Genomic DNA, 26,090 nt, shown 5'->3' on the forward strand with positions numbered 1-26,090 from the left:
TTATTTATCCAATTTACAACTATTCATTTTCCCATTAAACTCTCAAAGGTAATAAATACATGTATTTCTCTACATGTAAAGCTGTAAAGTTCTTTTAGGATTTTCTTCCTATTTGCATGTAAATAGCAATATTTTAAGTGAGAGCACTACATTTTTGATTATACCAATATTATACACACTGTCTGGATGCCACTGTGCAACACAACTGTGCCTGCATCAATACTGTGTGTGTGACTGTGCATGCGTGTAACCTCCCTGGGGAAGCTGCTGTATGAACCCTTCCAGAATTATTGAGGTCAGACTCCACATAACCTGACTTTGTACGTGCTAATGATCCTGTTGAGACAATGACTCTATAGGGCTCATCACAGCCATGAGCTTTTAGAAACCTTTACACATGACCACACATGACAGGTTGCATTATTGTGTGGCATCACTCTCCTGCAAACCAACTGGTTACCTATTGCATCTATCAAAAAGCTTGGCCACAAAAGCCTTGGCTATAAAACAAGATAGGATAAGAATCAAAAAGTGGTTAAAATCAATGTACCGACTCTCTGCTCTTTAAAATAAAAATTCAAGCCTGTTCACAAGTCTGTAGCCAGTGACGCATTTGACAAATAGCTGACACTGTGGAATTTACCTTGAGGTGTTGCTAAAATTGTCAGTGCTTAGTTGAGGCCTGACAAAAGGATGACATTGACTGTAAAATGGGGATGTTTGCAGAGGCAACGAGAAGAGAAGAAATAAAAGTGGATGACAAAGGTGAATATAAAACAAAATATTCACAATTTCACAAGTTTATTTTCTGACAGATCCAAACTGAAAATTACAAAACATTAAAGTGATTTATTTTTTAGTTTTACAATTATTTTTAATTACCATCTATAAATCTTTATTTTAAAATAAGCAATAGGCAGCAGAGATGATGAAAGACATCTGTTTACACCATGCTTTCCTGACTTCCCCCTTAGTGTAAAGAGTATTTTTGCTTTTATTATCAAGGATTTTGTGTCCTGTGTATAATGTCACTGTGGCATTCTGTGTACCTGCATGTCTGTACGGATGTCCTCACATTTGCTCTTGCCTTTCCAGTTATGCTAAATGTACAGTATTTCCAACATCCTCTAATAGCAATTGAAGAAGCATGCAACACTATTTTCACTATTCAGAAGTAAAGCAGCTTGGACACGGTGTAATTGATGTTATTGATCAGCAACACGGGAGACTCTGCATACCTCTTTAAAGTTTTCTCACAAATACTTTAAACCTGGCGTTTTCAGAACTGAAGGGTATTTCTCTACAGTACCTTAAATGAACCCTACTAGTGTCCATGTATCTGCAGATGTACCTATGGTCTTCATATTAACACTTGATTACTGTGGAGGGTCTTATTCAATTGATGGGAAATCTAGCTTCTGCGTGTCCTCGTAGGACTTCACTCTGTTGTACTCAGACCACGTAAGCCTGGTGTTGTGCACTGAAGTTAGCATTAAGGGACTTTGGAAGCAGAGAGGCGACATTTCATTTTATGATTCTCCTGGGGGACAAAATGAAAAGAGCAAACCAGAAGAAAGGTAGAAAAGAAAAGGGCATGAAGAGACAAAGTCACAGGAGTCAAATGTAAAAAAAAAAAAAAAAAAAAGAATCAGCAGGGATGACAGGTGACAGATGGATAGAGGGTGGTGGGAAAGGGGAGAGAAGAGAAACTGTGGGCACAAGGAGAAGACAGACAAAACAAATGCTGTAAAGCAAGGACATCAAGAGAGAGAGAGAGAAAGCAAGTAGGATTGCATGAGGTAGACTGGGGGCAATAGAAAGTATACTGTGATAACACCAGAAGAGGAACTCCACATGCAGACAGAGAGGGAGAAAGGGAGGTGATAGGGAAAGCTGGACGAGAGCAACTAGAGGGAAGGAGAGAAAGAGGGAGGGAGATGGATGAGAGAGGAAAGTAAACAGTAGTCGTTCCAGCAGCCAGTCTGAGGCAGACAGCTAGTACAGCCTCAGATATCTCAGCTGATAGACGCAGCTCCGGGCTCTGCTGTGAGAGGTTAGTTTAGGGTGGCGTTGGCCAGGGATTAAGGACCTTTTAGATCAGTGAAAGCTGCTGTTAGCCACACCTATCTATTCTTGATAAGGTGGACTACTGTCACTCTGATCAACTGGAGCACAACTGCTGTCATTCAAACAAGGCTCAATGGGACACATTTAGTGGCAGCTAGACTGCTGAGAGGCTAAAGCAGAGGAAGGAACTGCCGGGTGTTCAGTTGCCTGCAAACGGAGCGTCATGCATATCTTGCAGCCATACTGCATCAACAGGTTAGTGTGTTTGTATAAATATATTTCTGTCTGTCTATTTGTGCAGACAGTGGGTGTGTGGCACCGCTGGCATACAGTCCTCAATGTTTATGAGAGATAAGGTATTAAATGTTGGAGTGATGAGAGCAGTTATGAAGGGCTGGCCTATTTGTCAGTTTGTATTTTTTGTCCTCTTTTTAGATAATTTTGAGTTCATAACAATCCACAAACTGGGTTTCTAATTGATCATGTTAAAGTAATTTTTGTCCAATAGAATCATAATTATTAACACGATTCTTTAAGCACTTTTTATTTATTTATTTTGCTGAAGTTGTTAGTAAAAATAATACAACTAACACAACTGCCTCATAACAGTACATTTATTCATTTATTGTTTGGAAATAAATATGGTGATTTTCCGGGGTTGAGTCTGGTGCCTGATAATCAGCTGATGCAAATTTGTTCATGTTTTTTTTTTTTTTTTTTTGATGCTGTTTTTGGTTGTGGGGCTACAGCCATCACTTAAAGCACATTAGTGACTACCCCAACCCGACAATGAAGCTTTTGTCAAGGTCCTTACCCCACAACAGCATCTTCTATCTGATATTATTTTTAGTTGATGGCCTCAGGATGGAGCTATAGTCTGACTCTGTATCTTTCTTCGCAACCATAGCTTTTGTTGCAACAGTAACACAATATGTTCCCAAGGTGGTGTGTTTGTATGTAGTTATAGCTCTACACAAAGCTTTGTACCAGTGTGCACTGTTGTCTGCTATATTGTCTATTTGTGATGCTAGATGTAAACACACTGACAATGAAAAATTCATTTGTCTATTAATTTGCTTAAATCTGCTGTCACTGGTTAGAATTTCTGTTCTTTGTCCAATACCTCTACTCTGTTGGAAAACAATCAACTATTGTTTCCAGAAATGCTAGTGAGCTGCAGATCCAATGCTTAAAAAGCCAAAACTGTAAAGACAGTCAGGGTTAGCAAGTAGTCAGTTACCAACCATCCCTACAGTTATTTTCAGCTCTACAAGGCCATTTTGGTGTTTTTTTTACTCACTGGTCCTCATGCAAAGTCCTCATAAAAGTATTGTTTATACGAACATTGCCCACTAAACACAAATTGATTGTTTCAGACTGACAGGTGTCACCCATTAATGAGGAGCTGCACATGCATTAAATTTGATCATCAGCGCAATCGACACACCTACTATTGCCATATAAGACTGCTGGTTTCTGCTTCATTAGTGGGACTTTCATTCACAAAAAAATACAGATTTAAAACACGTACATCTTGTCAGAGGTCAGCAAACTAAATCACGACCGGCTCAGCTCATCATTGTAGAAGACTAAAAGGAAAATTGGCTGCATGAAATTAGACACTTAAACACATCTTTCCGGAACAAGTCTCTCTGTGACTAATCAGCTACACTAGATGATTGACACAGTCAGGTGTTGTAACAGGATTGAGCTGGACAATGTCTCGCAGTAAAACCCAGAGACAAAGACAGGGAAAGAATTTTTCCACTTTACTTACCCACAGAAACAGAGGCTGCTGTGGGAAAATATGAAATAATATCAAAAATACCTCAATATATTCAAGACGCCTAAATACATTTAGATTTCATTTGAAGTATACAAACAACTCTCTAATAACTTGTTTTGGTTTTCAGTACACAACTCACTTGATGAACCCACTGTGTTCTACCTGCCCACAACTAACAGCTGAGAGCAAGTATTTAGTTAGTCAAAATACAGATATTTTCTTAAGCAGTTGGTTGAGACCATAACAGCTTACGTGCTTTGTGTTTGAGTGAGTGATTTTCTCCATGTTTGCTGGATTTGTAGATTGACAACTGTTTTCCTTCAGAGGGTGATGTCAGCAGTTTTCCCAAGTGGCCGACCATGACTGAATGCAGCTATGTGTTGCACTGAACACACGTTCCTGTAGTTTGTAGTTTTTTTGTAGGTGTGAATGCAGAATGCATATCGTTGTGATGTTTTTGTACTCACCAGATGTCTGTTTGGATGCAAGTTATAATATTGGTGAATGTCAGAGTAACTCACCACACAGTGATCTCATACTAGATTGGTTGGTTTCAAACAATACTAATGTCTGACTGTGTGCAGAGCAGTGAAATTGTTGTTTGCTCAACCATGAAAATCAGCAAGAACCGTCAGAGGATTTTTTCTTTTCTTTTTTTTTGTGTTGCAAGAGTAAAATGAGTTTGACAGCCAGCAAGAGGGAAGGAGGGAGGAGTGATGGGAGGAGAGGGGAGGGGAGGAGAGCGGTGTTACCTAATACTGCTGCTAAAAGTTTAGGGAGAAGAGAGAGATGCAGCAGAGGAGATGAGACTCAGAAATGACTGGGAGGAAGTTAGAGGAGTGGAGAGAAGGAAACAGGGTAAAACCAAAATGGGTGAGACAGAGGGAGAGGAGAAGATGGCGGAAATTAGGAGGCTGTGGAGCAAACAGCAGAACATGGGGGTACAAGGGGGAGCGAAGGGAAAAGGAAAGGATGGTAATTTAAATCTACTGGCAGGACCAAAGATAGGACAGGAACAGGAAAGAATTATAGAAATTTAAGGTGGGGGAAAGGTGAGGATTCATTTGGGTATAAGTAAAAAAGCCAAAACGAAGTCAGGGCAGAGAACGAACATATCAAGATGAAACATGACTCCTACTTCCTTCTAGTAGAGCTGTGTAGAGGTGATTTCAGCCAAGTAAAAACACCAGCAGATCCACAGTCTGCCAGGATATTTCCTCTTTTGTGTTTGTTAGTATCAAACTTGTGGCTGAAGTGAACTTTGGTCTGTAATCATTCACATGCCAGCTGGTAACGGTTCCAACACAGATGGTGTTTAAGCACACAATAGACAATTTGCTAACTTCAAGCTAACTTTTGGGGGACACGGGTGCCATCTTGTGAGGTGTGTGATCTGTTCACCTGTGCATGCTACAGATTTAGTTTGGCTTAAAATTTGTATATTGTTCTTGGTGATGGGGAGACATGAAGACAAAAAAATGTGATCCTACCTAGAGAAATGAATTTGCCATAGCAAGCAAAATTTTAAATTACATGAACAGTTTTGCAGTGGCTCTTTATTAAGATCAGCTAGCCAGCAAACTGCCAGCCGACAGTGGTACTGGCAACGGTAAGGGGACAGTCCCCTACTGACCTGCCATGGAGACACTTTTCAGAATTACCACAGAAAGTCAGAATAGTTAACTCATCAACCAAATGGCCGTGGGATCCTCACAAGGTGGTGCCCGTATCCATGAGTTAACATGTCATGATGCCAGCTTCACATTCTTTATTACTTGTCTCAAATTAACCACTCCACTTTGTAGCATTCATTCCCGAGTCGTCGTCTTCTTTTCCTTTGGGCTGTTCCCTTTCAGGGGTCACCACAGCGAATCATGTGCCTCCATCTAACCCTGTCCTCTGCATCCTCTTCTCTCACACCAACTAACTTCGTGTCCTCTCTCACTACATTTATAAATCTCCTCTTTGGTCTTCCTCTAGACCAGGGGTGCCCAAAAAGTCGATTGCAATCTACCGGTCAATCGCACAGGTAGTGTGGGTAGATCGCATGGAATTAGCCGATCACCCATCCTCACTATGAAATTTGTCCCTTGATTGAGGTACAGGGTAGGTCCAACACATCTAACATGAGCTGTCCCTCTGATGTCCTCATTCCTGATCCTGTCCATCCTCGTCTCTCCCAAAGAGAATCTCAACATCTTGAGCTCTGCTACCTCCAGCTCTGCCTCCTGTCTTTTCTTCAGTGCCACTGTCTCTAAGCCGAACAACATCTCTGGTCTCACCACCGTCTTGAACATCTTTCCTTTCATTCTCGCTGATACTCTTTTATCTCACACCACACCTGACACTTTTCTCCTCCCGTTCCAACCTGCCTGCACTCGCCTCTTCACCTCTTTTCCACACTCGCATAGCTAACAACATTGCGGTTCATACTCCTAAATATATTTGTACGGTATCATTTTAATTTCATTTTCTCTCCCATGGTTTTCCTTAATTTCCTAATAAGAAAATCCTTTATGAAAGGGTTGCACGTATATATAAAAATAACATTATTGTTCTGAGGTATAGTTGTATTTAAACAGAACAAAAATACAATATGTTAAATACTTGATGTCCACTAACAAACTATAAAGCCCTGTAATTTGTGATCGTGAGTTATGTAAATAAAACTTGGCACCGATTTGCATGAAAAAAATAGATCAAAACAAAGATGATGTGAGATGCATAAGTCTGCTGGACATTTATAGTGGACTGGTTCTATATTTCTAACACAATGTCCAGCTGTATCCCACATCAGCTGCCACTTGATGTGTCAATTTCATAATCGGCAGCTTTGGTACAAATATTAAATAGACACCGGTCATATTAGCACACAAAGTACTGTATTCAGCTTGAACAAATGACTGCACTTTTTATTCCTTAGAAACACCAGTGCTCCTAAAAAAAAGCTGTAAGCATATAGAATGTTCAATTTATTACTAGAGCACAAACCGGTTTACAAAAGCACACAATACTGTCTTTATTTAACTCTCAATGATTTATTTAACTCGCTCTTTAAATCTAGTCATTAATCATTTTTCTAGCAAAGGTGCCAAACATTTTTTTGAGGACTTTGTTGCTTCACTGTTTTAGATCATTATAAATGTGTTTTTTTTAATTTACATTCTACAGATTAAACACTGTATGTCATAGCAGTCATTTGAGATTTTGAAGATGTGATCTTAATAAAAAAAAAATTTTTCTTTTTCCCCTCTCCTTCTCTTTTCCTTTTTCTCCTGTCCCTCCCACCAGGTGGCCAGATGTGCCAAAGAGAAAGAGGAAGAACAGCCAGTGTTCAGTGAAGAGTATGTCTGGTAAGGATTTGTTATGTCACCTCTTAAAACTGTTTTCTTTTAAAATGTCCAGAGGATTAGTGTCATTACTATGATAATCTCCCCGTCATTTTACATTTTCCATCAGAGCCATTGTTGAGCCCAGATTAGTTCACCTAAGTGACCAACACCAGCGCTTAGGAGATTTGTTTGAGTAGGACTCGAGTAAAGATACAGAACATTACAAAATGTTCACATATAGCAACAAAATGAAAGTGATTTAATGCAATGTTTTATACTACTTGTGTATCTGACTATTTAAACAGTGGGGCAAACAGGCTATCAACTCACTGAAGTCACATTTTCACCCTAAACCATGGCATGTTGTAGTTTGAGTTTAGAGTTATTATGCAATCACATAAATGGAGGTGCATTTTCTGTGAAACATTAATAAAGTTTTTTCACCTTCTTCAAACATTGTCAGGTGACTGTCACTAATTGTGCATCATTATGACAGCTTAGAGGTTAGAACTTGTGAGAATATGAGTCACACGCCCATATCACGAGTTTGATCAGTTGGATGAAGTGGCTAAGGGAAACATTTCCATATAAAATTATTAAAAGTCAAAATGTAAAGTATATTTAAGGGATTCTGGAAATGTGAGTATAAAATTTGGAAAATGTCATGATGGCAGGTCTGTGTGTGCAGAAAACACTGTGGCTCGTGTACATCCATCCTGTATCACAGTCTCTTGGCTCACACAGGAGCTTCTCTGAGGCCCCTTTGATTACACTCACCCCCCACCTCCTTCTCCTCCTACTCTCCTCCTCACCTTCTCTACTTCCTCTGCTTCCCAACGTTCTATCTTTGTATCACGACCCTCCTCACTTCATCATATTCACCATTTGTCTGGCCCTCTCTCACTCACACTCATTGTTCTCCCTTCTCTCATTCCATCTTGTCTTCCTCTTCAACCTCCTCTTCCTCCTCTCCTATAGCTCTTAGCATCTCTGTTCCAGGGTATGTCCCCAGCTACCTGGAGAAGGATGAGCCATGTGTGGTGTGCGGTGACAAGGCGACTGGCTACCACTACCGTTGCATCACCTGCGAAGGTTGCAAGGTACAGTGGAACACCATCCACAAAAAATAAAATAATGCCAACCCCTCAATTCACAATACTGAAGTGATTGTGCTATAGTAAGACAAATCCTCCCTACGCACATAAAATGTATGGATGGTTTTGTTTTTTCCAAAACCAAACCTGCAACACTAGAGGGTGTATGTGCAATTGTTAGCATCCCTGTTTTACAAGCTTACTATGCATTACTACACTGATGTTTCAAATCACTTTTTGTACGTTTACAAGTTACTTAAATGAAAGACTGTTATGGAGGCCAGGTGGTTCAGTGGTAGAGCATTGGGTTGTGCTTCAATCCCACCCCACCAGATGTGGCTCCACCCAGCCACCAAGGGTCACATTGTCGCCAGACCCCACCCCAGAGAGTTGCGGCAGGAAGGGCATCCAGCGTAATAACACATGCCAAAATCAATGTTCTTCAAAGATATTTTAACTAATGTGTGTTTTGAACAGTAGTTATGTTTTCATGGAATTAGTTTTTGTATGCTCCTTCATACTCATCTCTGTGCGCTCTACGAACAAAATGCCCAGAACAAACACAGACGTAAGTATCACATGAGACTCTTCATGCCATACACACTGTGCTGTGGAGATCACATCTCTGTCCTTCTCCGTATTAAATTTGAGGACATTGCATTCCAGACAACCCCACTAAATGTCTTTAGTCATCTGGAATGCCTTTATATGCATGAAAGCTAATTTAATAAGTTGGGCAAAACTGGATTATATTAGAATAAAATGACACTTGATCTTTCTTTTTTCCGTATTTTACTGCTAGTACCAACACTACACCACCAAAACACTGTCTTTTATTTCCAATCTTATTCAAAGATGATAAACTTCTGAGAATGCTAACATTTTGCTTTTTGCATTTTGCTTTTAGTGCAGTATTGTGTGTAATGTTCATATTACATATGGACTTTTTTTTACAGAGTTTCTAATTGTAAAGGAATGCTGTCATGAGCTTTCAAGTATTCTGAAATTACATTCTGGGTGTATTTTTCTATCGCACTTGCAGTTTTCTTTGAGCCCTGAGGCTAATTAGCACTTACATTTTGGAGCTTTCTGATGTTCATCCATCCTTCAGAACATACAGTGCATCCAGATTCTTTTTCCACATTTTGTTATGTTACAGCCTTATTTTAAAATAGATCAAATTCATTTTTTTCTTAACAAACACTACCCCATAATGACAACATTCAAGAAGTTTGTTTGAAATCTTAGCAAATTTATTACAAATAAAAAATAACAAAAATCACATGTACATAATTATTCACCACCTTGGCTTAATACTTTGTTGAAGCACCTTAACACCATTTACATGAAATTGGGATTAAAGGAACTGCACTAGGTTGGTTTAAATCTTTAAATTTCAATTTGTTCATGTTAATGATGAATCCTCCATGCACACAAAGGTTAGCTATGGAGTTCCACAAGGCTCTGTGTTAGGACCAATACTTTTTACTATATATAAGTCTCCTTTAGGCAACATTATTAGAAAACACTCCATAAATTTCCATTGCTATGCTGATGATACCCAGCTATATTCATCTATGGAACCAGATGAAAATAATCAGTTAATAAAGCTTCAAGCCTACAAGACATAAAGGCCTGGATGTCCCACAATTTTTTACTTTTAAACTCAGAAAAAATTGAAGTCATAGTATGTGGGCAGAAATATGATGTCCAACCACTTCGTTACTCTGGCCGAAGTAACTCCCTAAAGAACCTCCAGAATAGAATTTAAACCCTGCTTCTTAAATATAAAACTCTGAACAGTCAGGCTTCGTCATTTATAAAAGACCTCATAACACCATATCATCCCAGTAAACCACTTCGATCTCAGAATGCAGGCCTACTTGTGGTTCCCAGAATTTCCAAAGGTAGAATGGGAGGCAGAGCCTTTAGCTATCAAGCTCCTCTCCAGTGGAACCAGCTCCCAGTTCAGATTTGGGAAGCAGACACCCTCTCTACTTTTAAGTCTAGGCTTAAAACCTTCCTTTTTAATAAAGCATATAGTTAGTTATAGTTATGCTGCTATAGGCTTAGACTGCTGGGGGACCCACCCCCCAATGCACTGAGCTCCTTTCCTCCTCTTGACCCTCTCTCCTCTCCTCTCACCCCGCAATTGTCACCACTGTATGTCATTAACTCTGTGTTTTCTCCCGTAGTTGTCTTTGTCCTTCTCTGTCTCCCTCTCTCTGTCCCTTTCTGCAGGTCTCCCCGGCTTTGAAGCTGTGTGTCTTCCAGTGTGCAGCTCCTGGTCCTACCAACCTGCCCAATGTTTTGTTTGTCTTTTCTCTCTTCACTTTCCACTAACCCCAACTGGTCAAGGCAGATGGCCGTCCACTCTGAGCTTGGTTCTGCTGGAGGTTTCTTCCATTAAAGGGAGTTTTTCCTCTCCACTGTTGCCTATGGCTTGATCCAGGGGGAATTGTTGGGTTCTCTGTATACATCTTTATAATCTTGACTTTATTCTGTAAAGTGCCCTGAGATGAGTTTGTTGTGAATTGGCGCCATATAAATAAATTTAAATTGAATTGAATTACTTTTGGGAAGTTTCTCCCATTCTTCTTTGCAGTACCTCTCAAGGTTGAATGAGGAGCATCGGTGCACAGCCATTTTCAGATATCTCCAGAGATGTTCAATTGGGTTCAAGTCTGGGCTCTGGCTGGGCCACTTAAGGACATTCGCAGAGTTGTCCAGTAGCCACTCCTTTGTTATATTGGCTGTGCTTAGGGTGAAAGATTCAGATGTTATGTAGAAAGATGTATGCTTTTTCAATTGATGTCCAATCTGAATTTCACACATGCAATCGAAATATTTCAAGGATGATTAAAGAAATCAGGATGAACCAGAGCTCAATTTTGACTGTCATGTCAAAGACACTCAAAATTAATACTTTTTTGTTTTGTATTTTAATGAATTTGCAAAGATTTCAAACAAAACTTTTTTGAAAACTTTCACGTTGTCATTATGGGGTATTGTGTGTAGAATTTTGAGGAAAATAATGAATTTGATCCATTTTGGAATAATAACATAACAAAATGTCGATTTGGCACAGTTTTTACGCCAGATGCCCTTCCTGACACAACACTCCCCAATTTCTACCAGGCTTGGACCAGCTCTGCACAGCTGGGGAGGGGGTTAGGGGCTGTTAGGGGTTCAGTGTCTTTCCCGGAGACACTTCGACATATAGCCACATCCGAATGACCCTGTGGTCTGTGGACGACTGCCTTTACCAACTGAGCTACAGCCGCCCCCATGAAGCAGCATGTGAATATCCTAGAAAAAAGCTAGTACTAGTCAGTGTATTAAGATGAGGCAGAATGCCATCTTGAGGACAATATATGGTTATCGCCTGCCCTCTGACAGACATGTCATTATACTATGGACATTTGCACACTTATATTACAATGTGAGATGCATATAGATATAGACCTGTTGCAAAGATGCATACAACAGAACATGATGGCAACTGAACTGTAAAGACGTACTCAATTGAAAGCATCATCCCTAAGATAACATACAGTATGATCAAAATTCCACAACGTTAAACAGGTCTGATCCAGAGCTATAGAAAGAGTTTGTTTGTTGTTAATGCTTTCAAAGGAGACTTGTTAAATTCATATATTCACAACATATTATAATTGCTTGTGCCCACTTTTAATAATTGTATAAAATATACATTAATTCATGCATTAAATCAAGGTCACATATAAAATTGGTAATTCCCAAAAAATTCCCCCCAAATTTTTTTTACTTGTAGCAGAGCAATTCTTTTCTCCTTAATAGTTCTCTGCTTTGCAACTCACTTCCACGGTGTGATTCTCATCAAACATCCCAGCTGGTTACTGGACAGTCGGCCATGCCATCACTTCATTACTTAACTTTTCTTGGCAAGCAGAACACTGTCACGCAATCACCAGCCTGCTGTGTAATGTGACCCATTCAGTGTACTCGTTTTATGCTAATCAAAACAACAAAACATGTCATTGTTGGATTTAATTTTGAGGATACGAACTTGTTATTTCCTATAGACCACTTAATACTCATTCTCTCTCTCCTTTCTTCTTTTTGCTCTTATTTTTCTCCCTTTCCCTCCTGCTTTTCTTTTCTCTTTTTTTCTCTTTCCTTTTCATCGTTAAGGGTTTCTTCCGCAGGACCATCCAGAAAAACCTCCATCCATCTTACTCTTGTAAATATGAAGGCTGCTGCATCATTGACAAGATCACTCGCAACCAGTGCCAGCTGTGCCGCTTTAAGAAGTGCATCTCTGTGGGCATGGCCATGGACTGTGAGTTCCTCTAAGCTTACAAAGACATGAGGTTAAAGTATAGGTTCACAAATCCGTCTTAAAATGACAGTTGTGGGCCCATATGAACACTGAAAGAGGTTTGGCTGCTGTCACCAATACTCGTGTTAACACAGGCATAGTGCTTTTTAACCAACAGAACAAATTTGGTTCTTGTTCAGGAACCAATTTCTGAGGATTTACGTTCTCTGCTTTTGGTTTGAATATGGACATCTTTGCTGAATTTCACCAGAAGCATGAAGGCTCTATTTAAACTGATGTTGAACAAAAGATGTGATCTGCCATCTCGCCCATTTCTGCCTGTCTGTTATTCTGCGTCCAGTAAGTCATAGTGGTCCGATGAATGATATGTTATAGTTCCCTTTAGGAAAGTGGTTTAATTTTAGCAGTTTATGTGCTCTTGTGTACGGAAGATTTTCTGGTGAAATTGCAAATACAGAACACCTCATTTTTTAACACACTGCACTTAAATGATGATGTATATTTCCTAATTTGCTGTACCACAGCAGCGGTGCTTCGTTAAATGTCCGCATTGTCATTGGTTTCAGTGCAGGCCTGCTAGCCAATGTACAAATAAACAGACGACAAAAAAATTAATACAAGTAATAGCTAAATATATATTATAAAAAGATTTTGTTTTCAGTAAGACAATTGATGCGTAGATGGTCTCCACTTATCTATTCAGATCTGTTCAGTTCTTTTATAAGCACCGCCTGGATGCTTTTAAACAAGCGTGTATTATGCAACACAAAGACAGAAGCCTTGGATTTGTTACATTTACTTACTGTCCCTTTGCCAGCACAAATTCATCCGTTCTTCTGTTGTCACAACAGGACCAACATAACTAAAGTCACACATTTAGTCCACGTTCCTGCAGGACATGTGAGAGTTGAGGGTGTTATTTTGTATTTTTTTTTTTGGGTGGTGATAAATGGCCACAAAGCAGAATGATGGCATTCAAACAGATAGCAGAGCCCTGTGATTAAAAGCACTCAGGGAATGAGTCATCCAGTCACAGTGAATAAAGGATTGTGAGGCAGAAATGTACAAATACTAAACCCGCTGTTAACACTTGCTATTGAAAAGATTTCAACTTGCATTAGGGCTTTTTTTAGGTGAATAATACATTTATAGTGTGTATTAGACCTCAAGCATATACACAAAGTTATGGCGGGTGCAACTGATTGTATAATTGTTCATAAAAACCCCACTGTAGAGTCACTGTATTAACTCAGATAAATACTGTCTTCCCATCCATCCCCACACCCTCACTGATCAGTGGTGTTGGATGAGTCGAAGCGTGTGGCCAAGCGGCGCCTGATTGAGGAGAACCGAGAAAAAAGGAAGAGGGAGGAGATGGTGCGGACGATGCAGGTCAGGCTGGAGCCAGACACCACAGAGTGGGAGCTGATCAGGATGGCAACTGAGGCCCACCGGCACACCAACGCCCAGGGCTCCTGCTGGAAACAGAAGCGCAAATTCTTGGTAAGCCTTTGGTGTTTACCAGGGGAACCTACAGTCAGACTTTTTATGATTTACTTTATATTCTACTGGCCTGTAACCTCTTGATCTTCTAACAACAAAATCAGTTTAAAGTTGTATTTTCTTCTTTACAACTTTAGAAGGTGGTTTAGTTTTGTCCAGAGTAGCTTGGCAGGTTTAACTTCTCGGTTTCAATTTATCTCTTATAGCTTCTAACTAATGCAGAACTGCTCCAAATGATGTTGCTTTTTTAGAATTTAGGAAGGTAAGACCTTTCACATTCCATCACATTGCATCGTTTTTTACTATTTTTACTTTAACTCCTTAAAATATCAGCACAGCAGTTCAATTCTTCTTTCATGTAGCTTGTTATAGCTTATTCCATTCACAACATGTTGAAAAGTTGTTTCCAATTAACAAAATCAATCTAACGCTTAAAAGAAAGTGACTACTTTTCATTTGCAAAAAAAAACCCCAAAACATTTTGACAGCCCCCTGTGATCACTGGAACATGCAGACATGTGTCTACGCTGCCAGTTACCTGGCGACAAAGGTCAGATGACAGTTACCAGGCAACCATTCCAAGAAGGCAAATATATAAAATGAATACAATTTGTAAAGGTCTGCTCAACATTTGCTTTGGGGGAGTGGCCAGTCCAAGGTAACCAGAGAAAAGAGAAGATTGTATACTTGATAGCAAGTGACACAGCAGGCAAGGCCAATGAAATCACGAATAGTCTGTTGTTATGACAACTTCACTGCAGATTGGCTGGGATCTACTGTAAGCAAACTTTAAAAGGTTATATTACAGGAAAATCACTTTAAAAAAAAATGTGGGTAAATAACAAAAGGGCACGGATTTAAATACATTTTGAAAAAAACTCAACTTGATTTACGTCATTTATACACTATATGGCTCGGTTCAGTTTAATTACACTATAGGACACATCATGCACATTTAACAGCTATTTTTAAAGCTTCAGTGGTATTGCACAATGCACACAGATACACACTGAACTGATGTCATTCCTTCAAGCCCTCACTATGTAATAAAAAACACACATGCTTAGACTAGCCTAAAATCTGGGACGGATTTGTGCAAAGCTAATAAAGTTTGACAGTGTATGTTTTCTTTCATAGCAATCGTTTCATGGCTCCTATTAGGACCACCTTCAGCATGACCTCATCAGAGGCTCCTATTCACTCTGCCAGCCAGGATTGGCACGGACTAAGCGTGTCAGTGTCCATGAGGGGAGACGCCCTATCCATATAAAAGGGATGACACTGCACTGATCATCATTCGAAACCCCTTTTCACTACTAGCGGAAGTTCTTACTGTACTGTTGAGTAAACTGTCTCTTTGGGACTTACACTGATCAACAGTTTTAATTGAGTAAAAGATTTTAAGTCGTACTATTTTAGACCAATACTTCAGTATTGAGTTCATTATTGAGTTTGTGTACTTCTACCACCTCCGCGCTGTGTAACTGAAGGCTGCTTAGAGTGGCCATGCTGACACTTGTCCTCCATAACATTATTAAGACCACCAGTGCTGATGTTGATTGGTGCAATTTAACTGCCACGAGCGCAAACTTAGCCACCAGGCACTTTGATCTCAGCTTAAAATGTGTTGAGAGCTTCAATTATTCTCGTCTGTCACCAAACAGTCTCTTTATAAGTCTTCTCTTTAAACGAGAAAATGGCCGATTTTTGGGAAGTTTTGCTCTGATTGGTAGTGTTTTGTGGCTGTGGTTTTCACATGGATATGGTGGATAAAGGGAGAGCTTTGCCCACCATTAAGTTCTGTTTCCATCTGCTACATTTGTCATGAGGGGAAGACTGTGGGACAGCATCCTTTGGTGAGTCATGTGGGGTAAAAACTGGCCCCCCAATGTGACTTTATTGTTCTATTACATGCTCTTGCAGTTTTATCTTTGGGGCAACTAGAACAGATGGATTTATAAATTTTATCTTTAAAAATAGTGTGATTCATGCCCTTTCAATACACCTACAATGTACTAAGTTCTCTTTTTGGGAATATAAATGTGATCTTACAACCTAACCTGGCCTATAAGACTATTCTCCTGGGTGGAGCCTCATCAGGTAAATATGCTATCTACAATTTGGTCCTTGCATAGGGAAAACTGTAGAAGTAATCAGCTATTTGTATCATGGGCAAAGAACCTCACTAGATTGTTGGGGTTATTTCCTTAAGGAGCGTTCACATATATGGCTATAAAAGTCTGGGCCAGCAGCAGCTGATCATAATTTTCAATGGAAAGCCAGCTGTGCTGAGTACCAACCGCTGTGTGCTTCAGATGCAACAGGGGCCTAGCTGTGCAAACAGGGGAAAGTTAAAGACAACTGACAAATACACTCTGATACAGCTGGGCCAGAGCCAGTCAGGAGCATTTTGACTTTGGAACCAAAACAAATGCAGTTTGCAACCCAACCTTGAAGAATTATAAACTGAAAAGAAAAAAGCTAATTGCCATAGTTTTCGTAGTTTTTTTTAACAATTCTTGTTTAAGATCAAGATTATGTTTAATTAAGTGAATCCTGTGACAGAATGAAACAGAGAGTCAGTATATTAACCAACATGTTAAGCTGTAAAGGAAAAAGAAGGAGAAGATGATTGTGACGGTTTCCAGAAAATTAACAATATGCGTGACATTTATTCTGTCCCACAAACGTTATTTTAAAACTCGGATAGTCAGACTCAGATCAGAGTATGTAAATAATCTGCTCGGCACAACTCATCCCCGGAACTGCAGCTGCAATTAGAACCATCAGACATACAATTATGACCACATGTGCAATTTAATGCAATCCAGTCCTGATTGGTGTATATAAATGTAGCCTTTGTGAACGCACTGTTTGCATATAGCTCTGAGGATCTGCAGCCACCAGTGGGAGTTCAGGCACACTCTACCAGGGTCCTCAGCACTTCATGGACCCTTTTCAGAAGGATCTATTCAGGATATTTGTCTTGCAGCAAGTTGGGCCTCACCACATACGGTACGTTTGCCAGGTTTTACAAGCTCAATATTACAATCAGTGCTTAATGTGAGTATAGCTCAGTAGTGCTCTTGAAATGACGGTTGGCCCTCTGGTAACATTTGCGAGCAATCTAGAAGTCAGTATTTCCCAATGTGAGACACAAAATGAATGCTATGATAGAAAACTTATTACAGAATCACGGTTCTCTGAGTAGCATGAGTGAATGTCTCAGATCAGGTGTTTTGAATGTCAGTGCAGTGTCAACCACTTTCATCTTTTGCAAATACAGTACTTATGTTGCAATATCATATATGCAAATTAGCATTTACATTTATCATACAGCAACCCCATTTTATATTGGGCTCAGCTATTTTCAATACTATAAAATACTTGGAACTTATTTGTGAAACTAAGTTATTTGTCAAAGAAACATTTTTTGAAAGCATTGTCCAATTTTTTTTTTTTTTGTATGTTTGAGATTAAAAATACACATTATAAGTAATTTGTCGATTTCTTGATAACCAAACAAGGGGACACATGATACCATTTGTTTATCATATCACAATCCCATATTACAATATTTTCGATAGTTATTTAGAGTGCACGTTTAAGTCTCCCTGGTTTTAAATAAAAAATGATCAATTCAGCTCTAATAGTTTTGCAAATTCCTCAGTCAGTTTTAAAGGTCTTTTTTTAAAAAAAACATTGCAAAGCATTAATACTGATTCTTACCTTCTAAACTGATGTCATTGGCCTTGTTCTGCAGTACTGCTCATCTTTACATCATCTTCTTGAAGAATTTCCTCAAATACAGGCAATAATTTGAATCTTTGATTTCCTCTGCTCCTCTGTCTATTATCTGGACTGTATTTTATAGGCCAATGCTACTGAAATTGGTTTCAGACCATTCTTATGTGTTTTTTGTTTATGCCCTTGGCCTATTTATGGCCAAGAAAAAGTTCACTCTCAGTGAACTGTGAAGAATGTAAAGCAAAAGAAATGTAAAGAGATTGGTTCAGCTACAAGTCTAATTTCTTGCTTCTAGCCGGATGACATAGGCCAAGGCCCAATGGTTCCTACATCTGGTGGCGATAAAGTGGACCTGGAAGCCTTCAGTGAGTTCACAAAGATCATGACACCTGCTATAACACGTGTCGTCGACTTTGCCAAGAAATTGCCCATGTTCTCAGAGGTAAGTTGTTGATTGTGTGTTTTTGTATATTTAATTCTGTACATTCTCATACATTTACAGATGAGTCTCCTATCAGCCTTATGCTTGGACGCTTTCATTTACTGACTGTATTAGTGCTACTCGAGACTTGTACAATATTTAGGTTGTGTTCTGTCAGCCTTTACTAAACAAGAACCTCTAGGTTACAGAATTAAGGAATGTATTAAATACAATGTTAATCTGCTGTAACATAAACTGGAATTACATGTACACTTCTGGATGCTATTATTAGTATAGGTTTATATTATCAGCTGTCTTTTTATTTGATTTGAAAAGTAAAGGAAATTCGCCTGATAGATTTTGGCATTACATTCTTTATTTAGATCATAAAACCAAAGTAAATGAGTTTGGATCGGATGGACCTGGTATGGACTCATTCAGGGGTTCCACAGTGAGTGCACAGTGCTGACCAGGAGCTTATTGGGACATGAAAGCAGCCCTGGAGTTTCACTTAGCACAGCCTGGGTGGGGGAGGGGGGGAGAATGACCTAGCAGAAGGTGTATCGTTTGCATACACAAACTTACATGCGACAAGAAGAAAGGACGTAACACTCTACTACTACTCCGCTACTCCAGGAAGCATCTCTCAGTTCTTCGACAGCCTGGCCCTTGTCCTTATTTTCCTCCCGTCTCATTCTGTTCCTCTGCCACCTAGAATATCTCCTCAGGTTTCTCTACTGTTGCTCCTGCTGCTGCTGGTGTCACTGCCACCAAACAACTTAATTGTCTACACTGGGAATAAATTGATATTGAGTGCTTGTTGTTGTTGTTGTCTTTGCGGTCATGTTTTCTCCTGGCAACCCTGCTATTTTTGTTGCTGAGAAATAAAAAAAATGTTGTGTTCCCCTTTTGATGCATACAGCCTCCTCCACTACTTAGTTTACCCAGCGTGCAACCAAAGGTATTGTCCCAAACACAAAAAGCATTAATATAGGGCTAATCAAAATGTTTTTATTATATCTATTGTTCTTAAACACACATTTATCATATTTTAAATAGTAATCATGCATCTGTTTGCAGTCATATGAGTGGCCTACAATCATAATGCAATACTAGTGCACATAAGGTGGAGTATTTAAACATGATGAAGCTTTATATAGTAGAAATAAGTAAAGTAAGGCAGTACAATACATTCATATCTGTCTGACTTGCCAATTACAATTATCTGTTTGGCATCTGTTTGTTTGAGTGGTTTCCGCTGCCACCTCACAGCTGTAGACTTGTGGGTTTGCATCCCCAGCCAACTGTGGCCTGTCTGTGTGGAGTTTGCATGTTCTCCCCATGCTGGTGTGGGTTTCCTCAGTTTTCTCCCACAGTCCAAAAAGCATGCGTGTTAGGTTAATTGTTGATTCTGAGGCTGAATTTTTCTGTCTGTTTAAGTCTCTCTGTTTTGCCCTGAGATGGACTGGAGACCTGTTCAGGGTGTAACCCCCCCCACCCCCTTTTTCCTAATGACAGCTGGGATAGGCTCCAGCAACCCTGTGGTCCTAAACAGGATAATGCATGGATGCATGGATGTTTGGTATAGAGTAATTAGGTTTGACGGTTTTCATTGGCTGCCCTTGTATTTGACAGAATGTACATAAGTGTTGGTGATCATGAAAGATGATGGTGAGAGTCTGCTTTTCTATGCACCATGAGAGTGGCCGTGGCAGTTTGGGTAACTACTGAATAAAACATGATGAGAATAGTTTTCTAACATAACAATGACTTCATTCACATTGCAAATGTTTTAGAAAAAGTGGTTAAATAATCTTTGTGGTAAAACCACAAAACTGCATTCAGTGGACCTACACCCAGATTAAAATTATCATGCCTTTGACTTCACACACACGGTTGTAAATGAGATTGGGATATAGTTTTTTGTCTTTATTAAAATATGTTTTTTTTCTAGCTGCAGCTTTATTAAATAAATATTTACAAGATATAAGGCGCATTAAACATGCATGTGCATACATGATCAGCAAAGTATCAAATTGGTCTAATTTTGAGGCAGTAAAACACCTGTTTAATTTTTAGTCTAATCAAATACTTTTGTGTTTTAAATGAACTGGTTTAGTTTTTACTTGGGCTTTGGCCAAAATGACTTAAATACAGGATAATTACTAGCACTCTTGGCAGAAGATTGGAGTCATGCTTCTTGTCTTACAGTAAATAAGGTCTGCCTGTTAACCCTATGACCATATGAACTGATTAATAAGTTACTTCCTCTAAAAGAGGTTCACTTATTGGGCCCTTCGTCAGTCTGCAGCCTTTGTGATGCCATGTGTCAGCTGTTATTTCACTTAATACTAACCACACTCACTTCCTATTCTCTTCTTCTCTCTGACCCTCTGGCTAATGTGATGACTCACCACTCACTGATATTGTTCTGCACAATTTATCAGCGAGTGAGTTTGCCCTCAACTGTGTTCCACCTAACTGAGTACACTCATTATGTATATTGCAGGGGCTTCTAGGTTACATAAAGTGTGGCAGGGGAATTGTTGTGAATAGAAAATGATAAGTAACTGGATTTTTCTTGTGTTTTTTTTGCTAAGCCATAACTGAGCAACATTATTAGGTATCTGAATTTTTGTTTGCTTCTCCTTATTCCTGAGAAGCTACTAATTTACAATATTTTCTAACCGCCCTACTATGTTCATCAATAAGTCACTAACTTATAACTGTCTGCTGGTAGGTCAAGCTGTAATCACATACAAATATTAATATGTGAGCCCCTTAAAAAGCTGTGAGGAAAATAAAATGCCCACTATAACCCACTGATAAAATAAAAATTGTGATTAGCGCAACTTTATTAACTGGAAGATATGTAACGAAAGACAAATGGTGGCGCACATAATCTTAACTATTTCATTCATTATATTCATTCGTTTATTTATGATAAGATGTAAGAAATTTACTTTTGTTTGTCATTTTGTAAAAGTAGATTATACTGTCACTGTTCTCAAATAGTGGAAGACATTTAGATAGAAATTCCTCGTATACTCGTGTTTTCCAGTTGCCTTGTGAAGACCAGATCATCTTGCTGAAGGGATGCTGCATGGAGATCATGTCACTGCGTGCTGCCGTACGCTACGATCCAGACAGCGAAACACTGACGCTAAATGGCGAGATGGCTGTGAAACGTGAGCAGCTGAAGAATGGCGGGTTGGGCGTGGTGTCAGATGCCATCTTCGATTTGGGCAAGAGCCTGGCTCAGTTCAACCTGGATGACACGGAGGTGGCCCTTATGCAAGCTGTACTGCTTATGAGCTCAGGTAAGGCGCAAGTAATGTTATTTCTTTTAATGTTTTTTTTTTAATATTCCTATTAATTCAGCTATTACAACTTCACTTATAATAGTACAAGTTATAGTGTTGTTTTTTTCATTCTCCCATTCTCACCATACTACTTTAAAGCAGTTGTTTTCTCCAACTTTGAATAAAAGATACTGTGACATCAAAGGTTTGATACAGTTTATTAGATAATAAAATTCACTTTTTAATTTACTTAAACTTTAAACTGCTTTGTAGTGCACAAATATCATAAGTAATGTAAAAACAAGGGGTTGTGTGTCACATTAAAGTCCCAAATCCAATTGTGTTCATTTTACCAATCGTATTACGTAAAGTAATAAAATAAATAAAATCCTAACTTTTTTGAGAAGTTCTGCTGCTTCAAAGTCGAAAGGTAAAAAAATATCTATGGTCATGGGCTTATAAGACACTGGTCACATTGCCTTCAGAAGCAAGGGTACATATGCTGCATGACAAGACATAGAACTATGTATGTATGTAACTATGTATTATAAGAGTTTAACAAACATTGAGCCATGTCAAACCTCTTATATGTAAACAAGCACTGTAGTCTACATTTATCTGTCATATCAAACGTACACTGCCTGGCCAAAAATAAAGTCACCACATGGATTTACCCAAGCAAATATTATCCAGTGGAAGAGTCTTCCATTGGATAATTTCTGCAGTGATCAGTATGTCTCAGCTGGCAACAACTTATTCAACCCTAACTGATGCAATGAGTAGCTTCTCATATCTTAATAAACCATGTTGGATGATAGAGTACATCCCGCCATCATGGGATCAACAACCAAGGAGAGTGTTAGAACAACTAAAATTGGGTTGGCCACCATAGAGTCTAGACCTCATTTATAACCTATGTAATGTGACTTAACTCTCCCATCATCACTACAAGATCTTTGTGGAAAATTAATGTAAATCTAGACTAAAATAAATTGTGGGACATTGCATAAGCTGATCCACAGCAGTCCCACAGCAAATGTGGGTCCCAAATCCAATTGTGGTCATTTTACCAATCGTATTACGTGTCGTAAACGTGTTCTCCTTATTTACATTATTCAAACATATTCATAAAACTGTTCTCTAAATGGAGTTTGTACGGTTATTTTAAATTACAGATTTTAATCAGAGTTCAACAAACATTAACCATTCAGATACTTTTTTTACAGTTTATGCAGTATGGTGTCCACTTGTTAACCACATTTCCTTGTCTCTGCGGTATTGATACATACCTAATTTGCCGTTGCAATTTGTACAGGAATATCATCTTTTAAGAGTATCTCTGACCCATCAAACCCAACCAAAGGAAGAATATCAGTGTATATAGCATCTCATTAGCCCTCCCAGACTTCACAGCAGGTTTTACTATTAACAGGAGCATCAAAAACCAAACGTGTGAGGTGTGGGAGAGGGGGTTTCTACTCACAACTGATTAAAGAGTCACATCAATTAAAAGCACATCTCTTGCAGACATTCAGTAAATGTGCTTTTTAACACACCAGTGCCATAATACAAAATTAACCAGTTAGCACAGTCATTCTGTATCTACAGCTTCAAAGCAAAATAAATAAATAAAATTAGAATACAAGCTGTTAGTCCAAAAAAAGAAAAAGAAGAACCAACATTTACTAAAAATATGAACGCATTCAAAAAGGAGTGAGAAGAAGCCTTAACCTATTTAATCTCACCTTTTCTTCCTAAATCATTCACAGATAATCAGATTGCTTAGAGGCAATTATCTCTCTTTCACCCAGAAACGCTTCTGTTGTCTGCAGCCTTTTGCATTTGTAATAGCTGATCAGATGTCATTAAAAAATAATAATTAAGGATATACATCAATGAGTAAATTATATAAGCCTAAGAGTAATAGGGGGGGTTGAAGTACTATAGCTAACAGCATCTTTGTATTATAATTTACTGCATGTTCAGGTCAGACGTGCAGTTTGAGAGGTGACAACACTGGACCGCTTCAGGTCAGTTTAGGCTACAGCTGCCTCTAATATTAGGCCATAAAGAAACATGTTTGTTTCATAAATAATTTGTCATCACATGGAAAAATCAATATGATCAGTGTTGAGGCATGACAGGCTACAGAGGAGCACTTTACCTTATCTGAAATCAAATCCAGACCGTAATTACATAGATACACAAAACATGAAAGCAGCTTATCACAAATACCAAATAACTTTAATGCTTAACCTGCCTTAGTCAGCAAATCCAAGCTATTTACATAAAATGTAACAATGCAAATCTACTCACAAAATGTACACACAACCTTACTGTCTTTGGATGCATATAGTACATCCACAGACTGGTCCAATCATCTGATGATTGGATGGTTGGTTTTTATGAGCCTGTTTCAGGCTCAAGATAATGAAGTAGAAAAAGTGGGACACTGTGAACACCTACACTGGCAAGAAAAAGTTTCGAAACAACTGTACACGTATTTTTCTCTTTTGTTTGTTTAACAGTAATATTAATAACAGTAACAGGAATAACCGCCTAAAAGTCATATTTATATTATACATATTATATTATATATATTATATATAACAGCCTTCATCAGTCATATTTTACCAGTGTTTTTTCATAAATGTGTAGTTTATTTCCTCCCAGGCCTACTGCAACACCTCCCTAATGCTGTGCTTGTTGGGTGGTGTTAAGAAATTCTTTAGTCCAGCTTCTCCCACACCAGCTCAATTTGATTCAGATGTGGTGATTGAGCTGGCCAAGCTATCACCGAGAGCATTCCAGCAGCTACTTTATTCTTCAGACAATTCTTACACATTTCAATTCAATTCCACTTTATTTATATAGCGCCAATTTATAAAGTCATCTCAAGGCACTTTACATAAAAAAGTCCACGCTATACAAGTATGTAGAGGCATCGCAACATATAACCCTTGAGAAAGCCCTGGGAACAGTGAAGAGGAAAAACTCCCTTTAACGGAAGAAACCTCCAGCAGAAGCAGGCTCAGGGTGGGCGTCCATCTGCCTTGACCAGTTGGGATGAGTAGAAAGTGAAGAGAGGAAAGAAATGAAAAGCGCAACAAAAAGCTACAACAAAAACATTGTACAGGCTGTTAGGATGAGTAGCTGCACTCTAGAAACACACAGCTGCGGACACCTGCAGGAAGGGACAGAGAGAGGGAGACGGCAGGGGAGGAGCACATCTACGGGGAAGAGAAGACACAAAAATTAATAGCATGCAGTGGTGACAAATAAGTATATAGAGAGAAAGAGGAGAGAAGCTCATTGCACCTGCAGGAGTTCCCCAACACTCTAAACCTATAGCATCTTAGGAGGAGCTAGTTCAGGTTGACTGAGCGGTTTTAACTATAAGCTTTATCAAAAAGGAAGGTTTTAAGCCTAGTCTTAAAAGTAGAGAGGTTGTCTGCACCACAAATTTGGATTGGAAGCTGGTTCCACAGGAGAGGAGCTTGATAGCTAAAGGCTCTGCCTCCCATTCTACTTTTGCAAACTCTGGAAACCACAAGTAGGCCTGTATTCTGGGATCGAAGTGGTCTAATCGGGTGATACAGTATTATGAGATCTTTTAAATATGATGGCGCTTGACCATTAAGAGCTTTGTATGTAAGGAGGAGGGTTTTGAATTCTATTCTAGATTTTATGGGAAGCCAATGGAGAGAAGCTAGTGAAGGTGAAATATGATCTCTCTTCCCTAATCCAATTAGCACTTCTGCTGCAGCATTTTGGATTAACTCAAGGTTTAATAGAGACTTATTAGGACACCCCAAAAGTAGGGAATTACAGTAGTCCAACCTAGAAGTAACAAATGCATGGACTAGTTTTTTGGCATCACTTTGAGACAGGATGCTCCTAATTTTAGAAATGTTCCGTAGCTGGAAGAAGGCCGTTCTAGAGATTTGTCTTATGTGAGGTAAACGACAAATCCTGGTCAAAAATAACTCCAAGGTTCCTCACTGGAGTACTGGAGGCCAAAGTTATGTCATCTAAAGTGACTATATTGTTGGACAACATATTTCTCATGTTTTTAGCCCCAAATAGAATAATTTCAGTTTTGTCTGAATTTAGAAGTAGGAAATTGTAGGACATCCAGGCCTTTATGTCTTTTAGACATGTGTCAAGTTTGACTAATTGGTTAGTATTTTCTGGTTTCACAGATAAATAGAGCTGGGTATCATCTGCATAGCAGTGGAAGTTTATGGAATTTTTTCCTAATAATTTTGCCTAAAGGTGACATATACAGATTGAAAAGTATTTTTCCTAACACAGAGCCCTGTGGAACTCCATAACTAACTTTGGTGCATAAAGAAGAGTCATCATTAACATGAACAAGTTGGAATCTGTCTGACAGATAAGATTTAAACCAATGTAATGTGGTTCCTTTAATCCCAAATCCATGTTCCAGTCTTTGTAATAAAATGTTGTGGTCAATGGTGTCAAATGCGGCACTAAGGTATAGTAGGACGAGTATG

The 26,090-nt window shown here is 38.9% G+C and overlaps 1 protein-coding gene across 4 annotated transcripts in view; it reads left to right on the forward strand.

The window, feature by feature from the left end:
• Positions 1-26,090, forward strand: part of LOC137100435 (thyroid hormone receptor alpha) — a 67,164-nt gene that overhangs the window by 38,240 nt on the left and 2,834 nt on the right. For 2 of the 4 annotated variants that reach the window (XM_067478267.1, XM_067478268.1), the window contains exons 4-9: positions 7,145-7,206; positions 8,164-8,285; positions 12,453-12,600; positions 13,898-14,103; positions 18,146-18,292; positions 21,333-21,591. In XM_067478267.1, the coding sequence (XP_067334368.1) occupies positions 7,145-7,206; positions 8,164-8,285; positions 12,453-12,600; positions 13,898-14,103; positions 18,146-18,292; positions 21,333-21,591 (944 nt within the window). Of the gene's footprint in view, positions 1-1,644; positions 2,323-7,144; positions 7,207-8,163; positions 8,286-12,452; positions 12,601-13,897; positions 14,104-18,145; positions 18,293-21,332; positions 21,592-26,090 lie in introns of those variants that run through there. The other 2 variants (XM_067478269.1, XM_067478270.1) reach the window with 2 other exon arrangements.

Source organism: Channa argus, chromosome 15 (genome assembly GCF_033026475.1).
Source record: "Channa argus isolate prfri chromosome 15, Channa argus male v1.0, whole genome shotgun sequence".
NCBI lineage: Eukaryota > Metazoa > Chordata > Actinopteri > Anabantiformes > Channidae > Channa > Channa argus.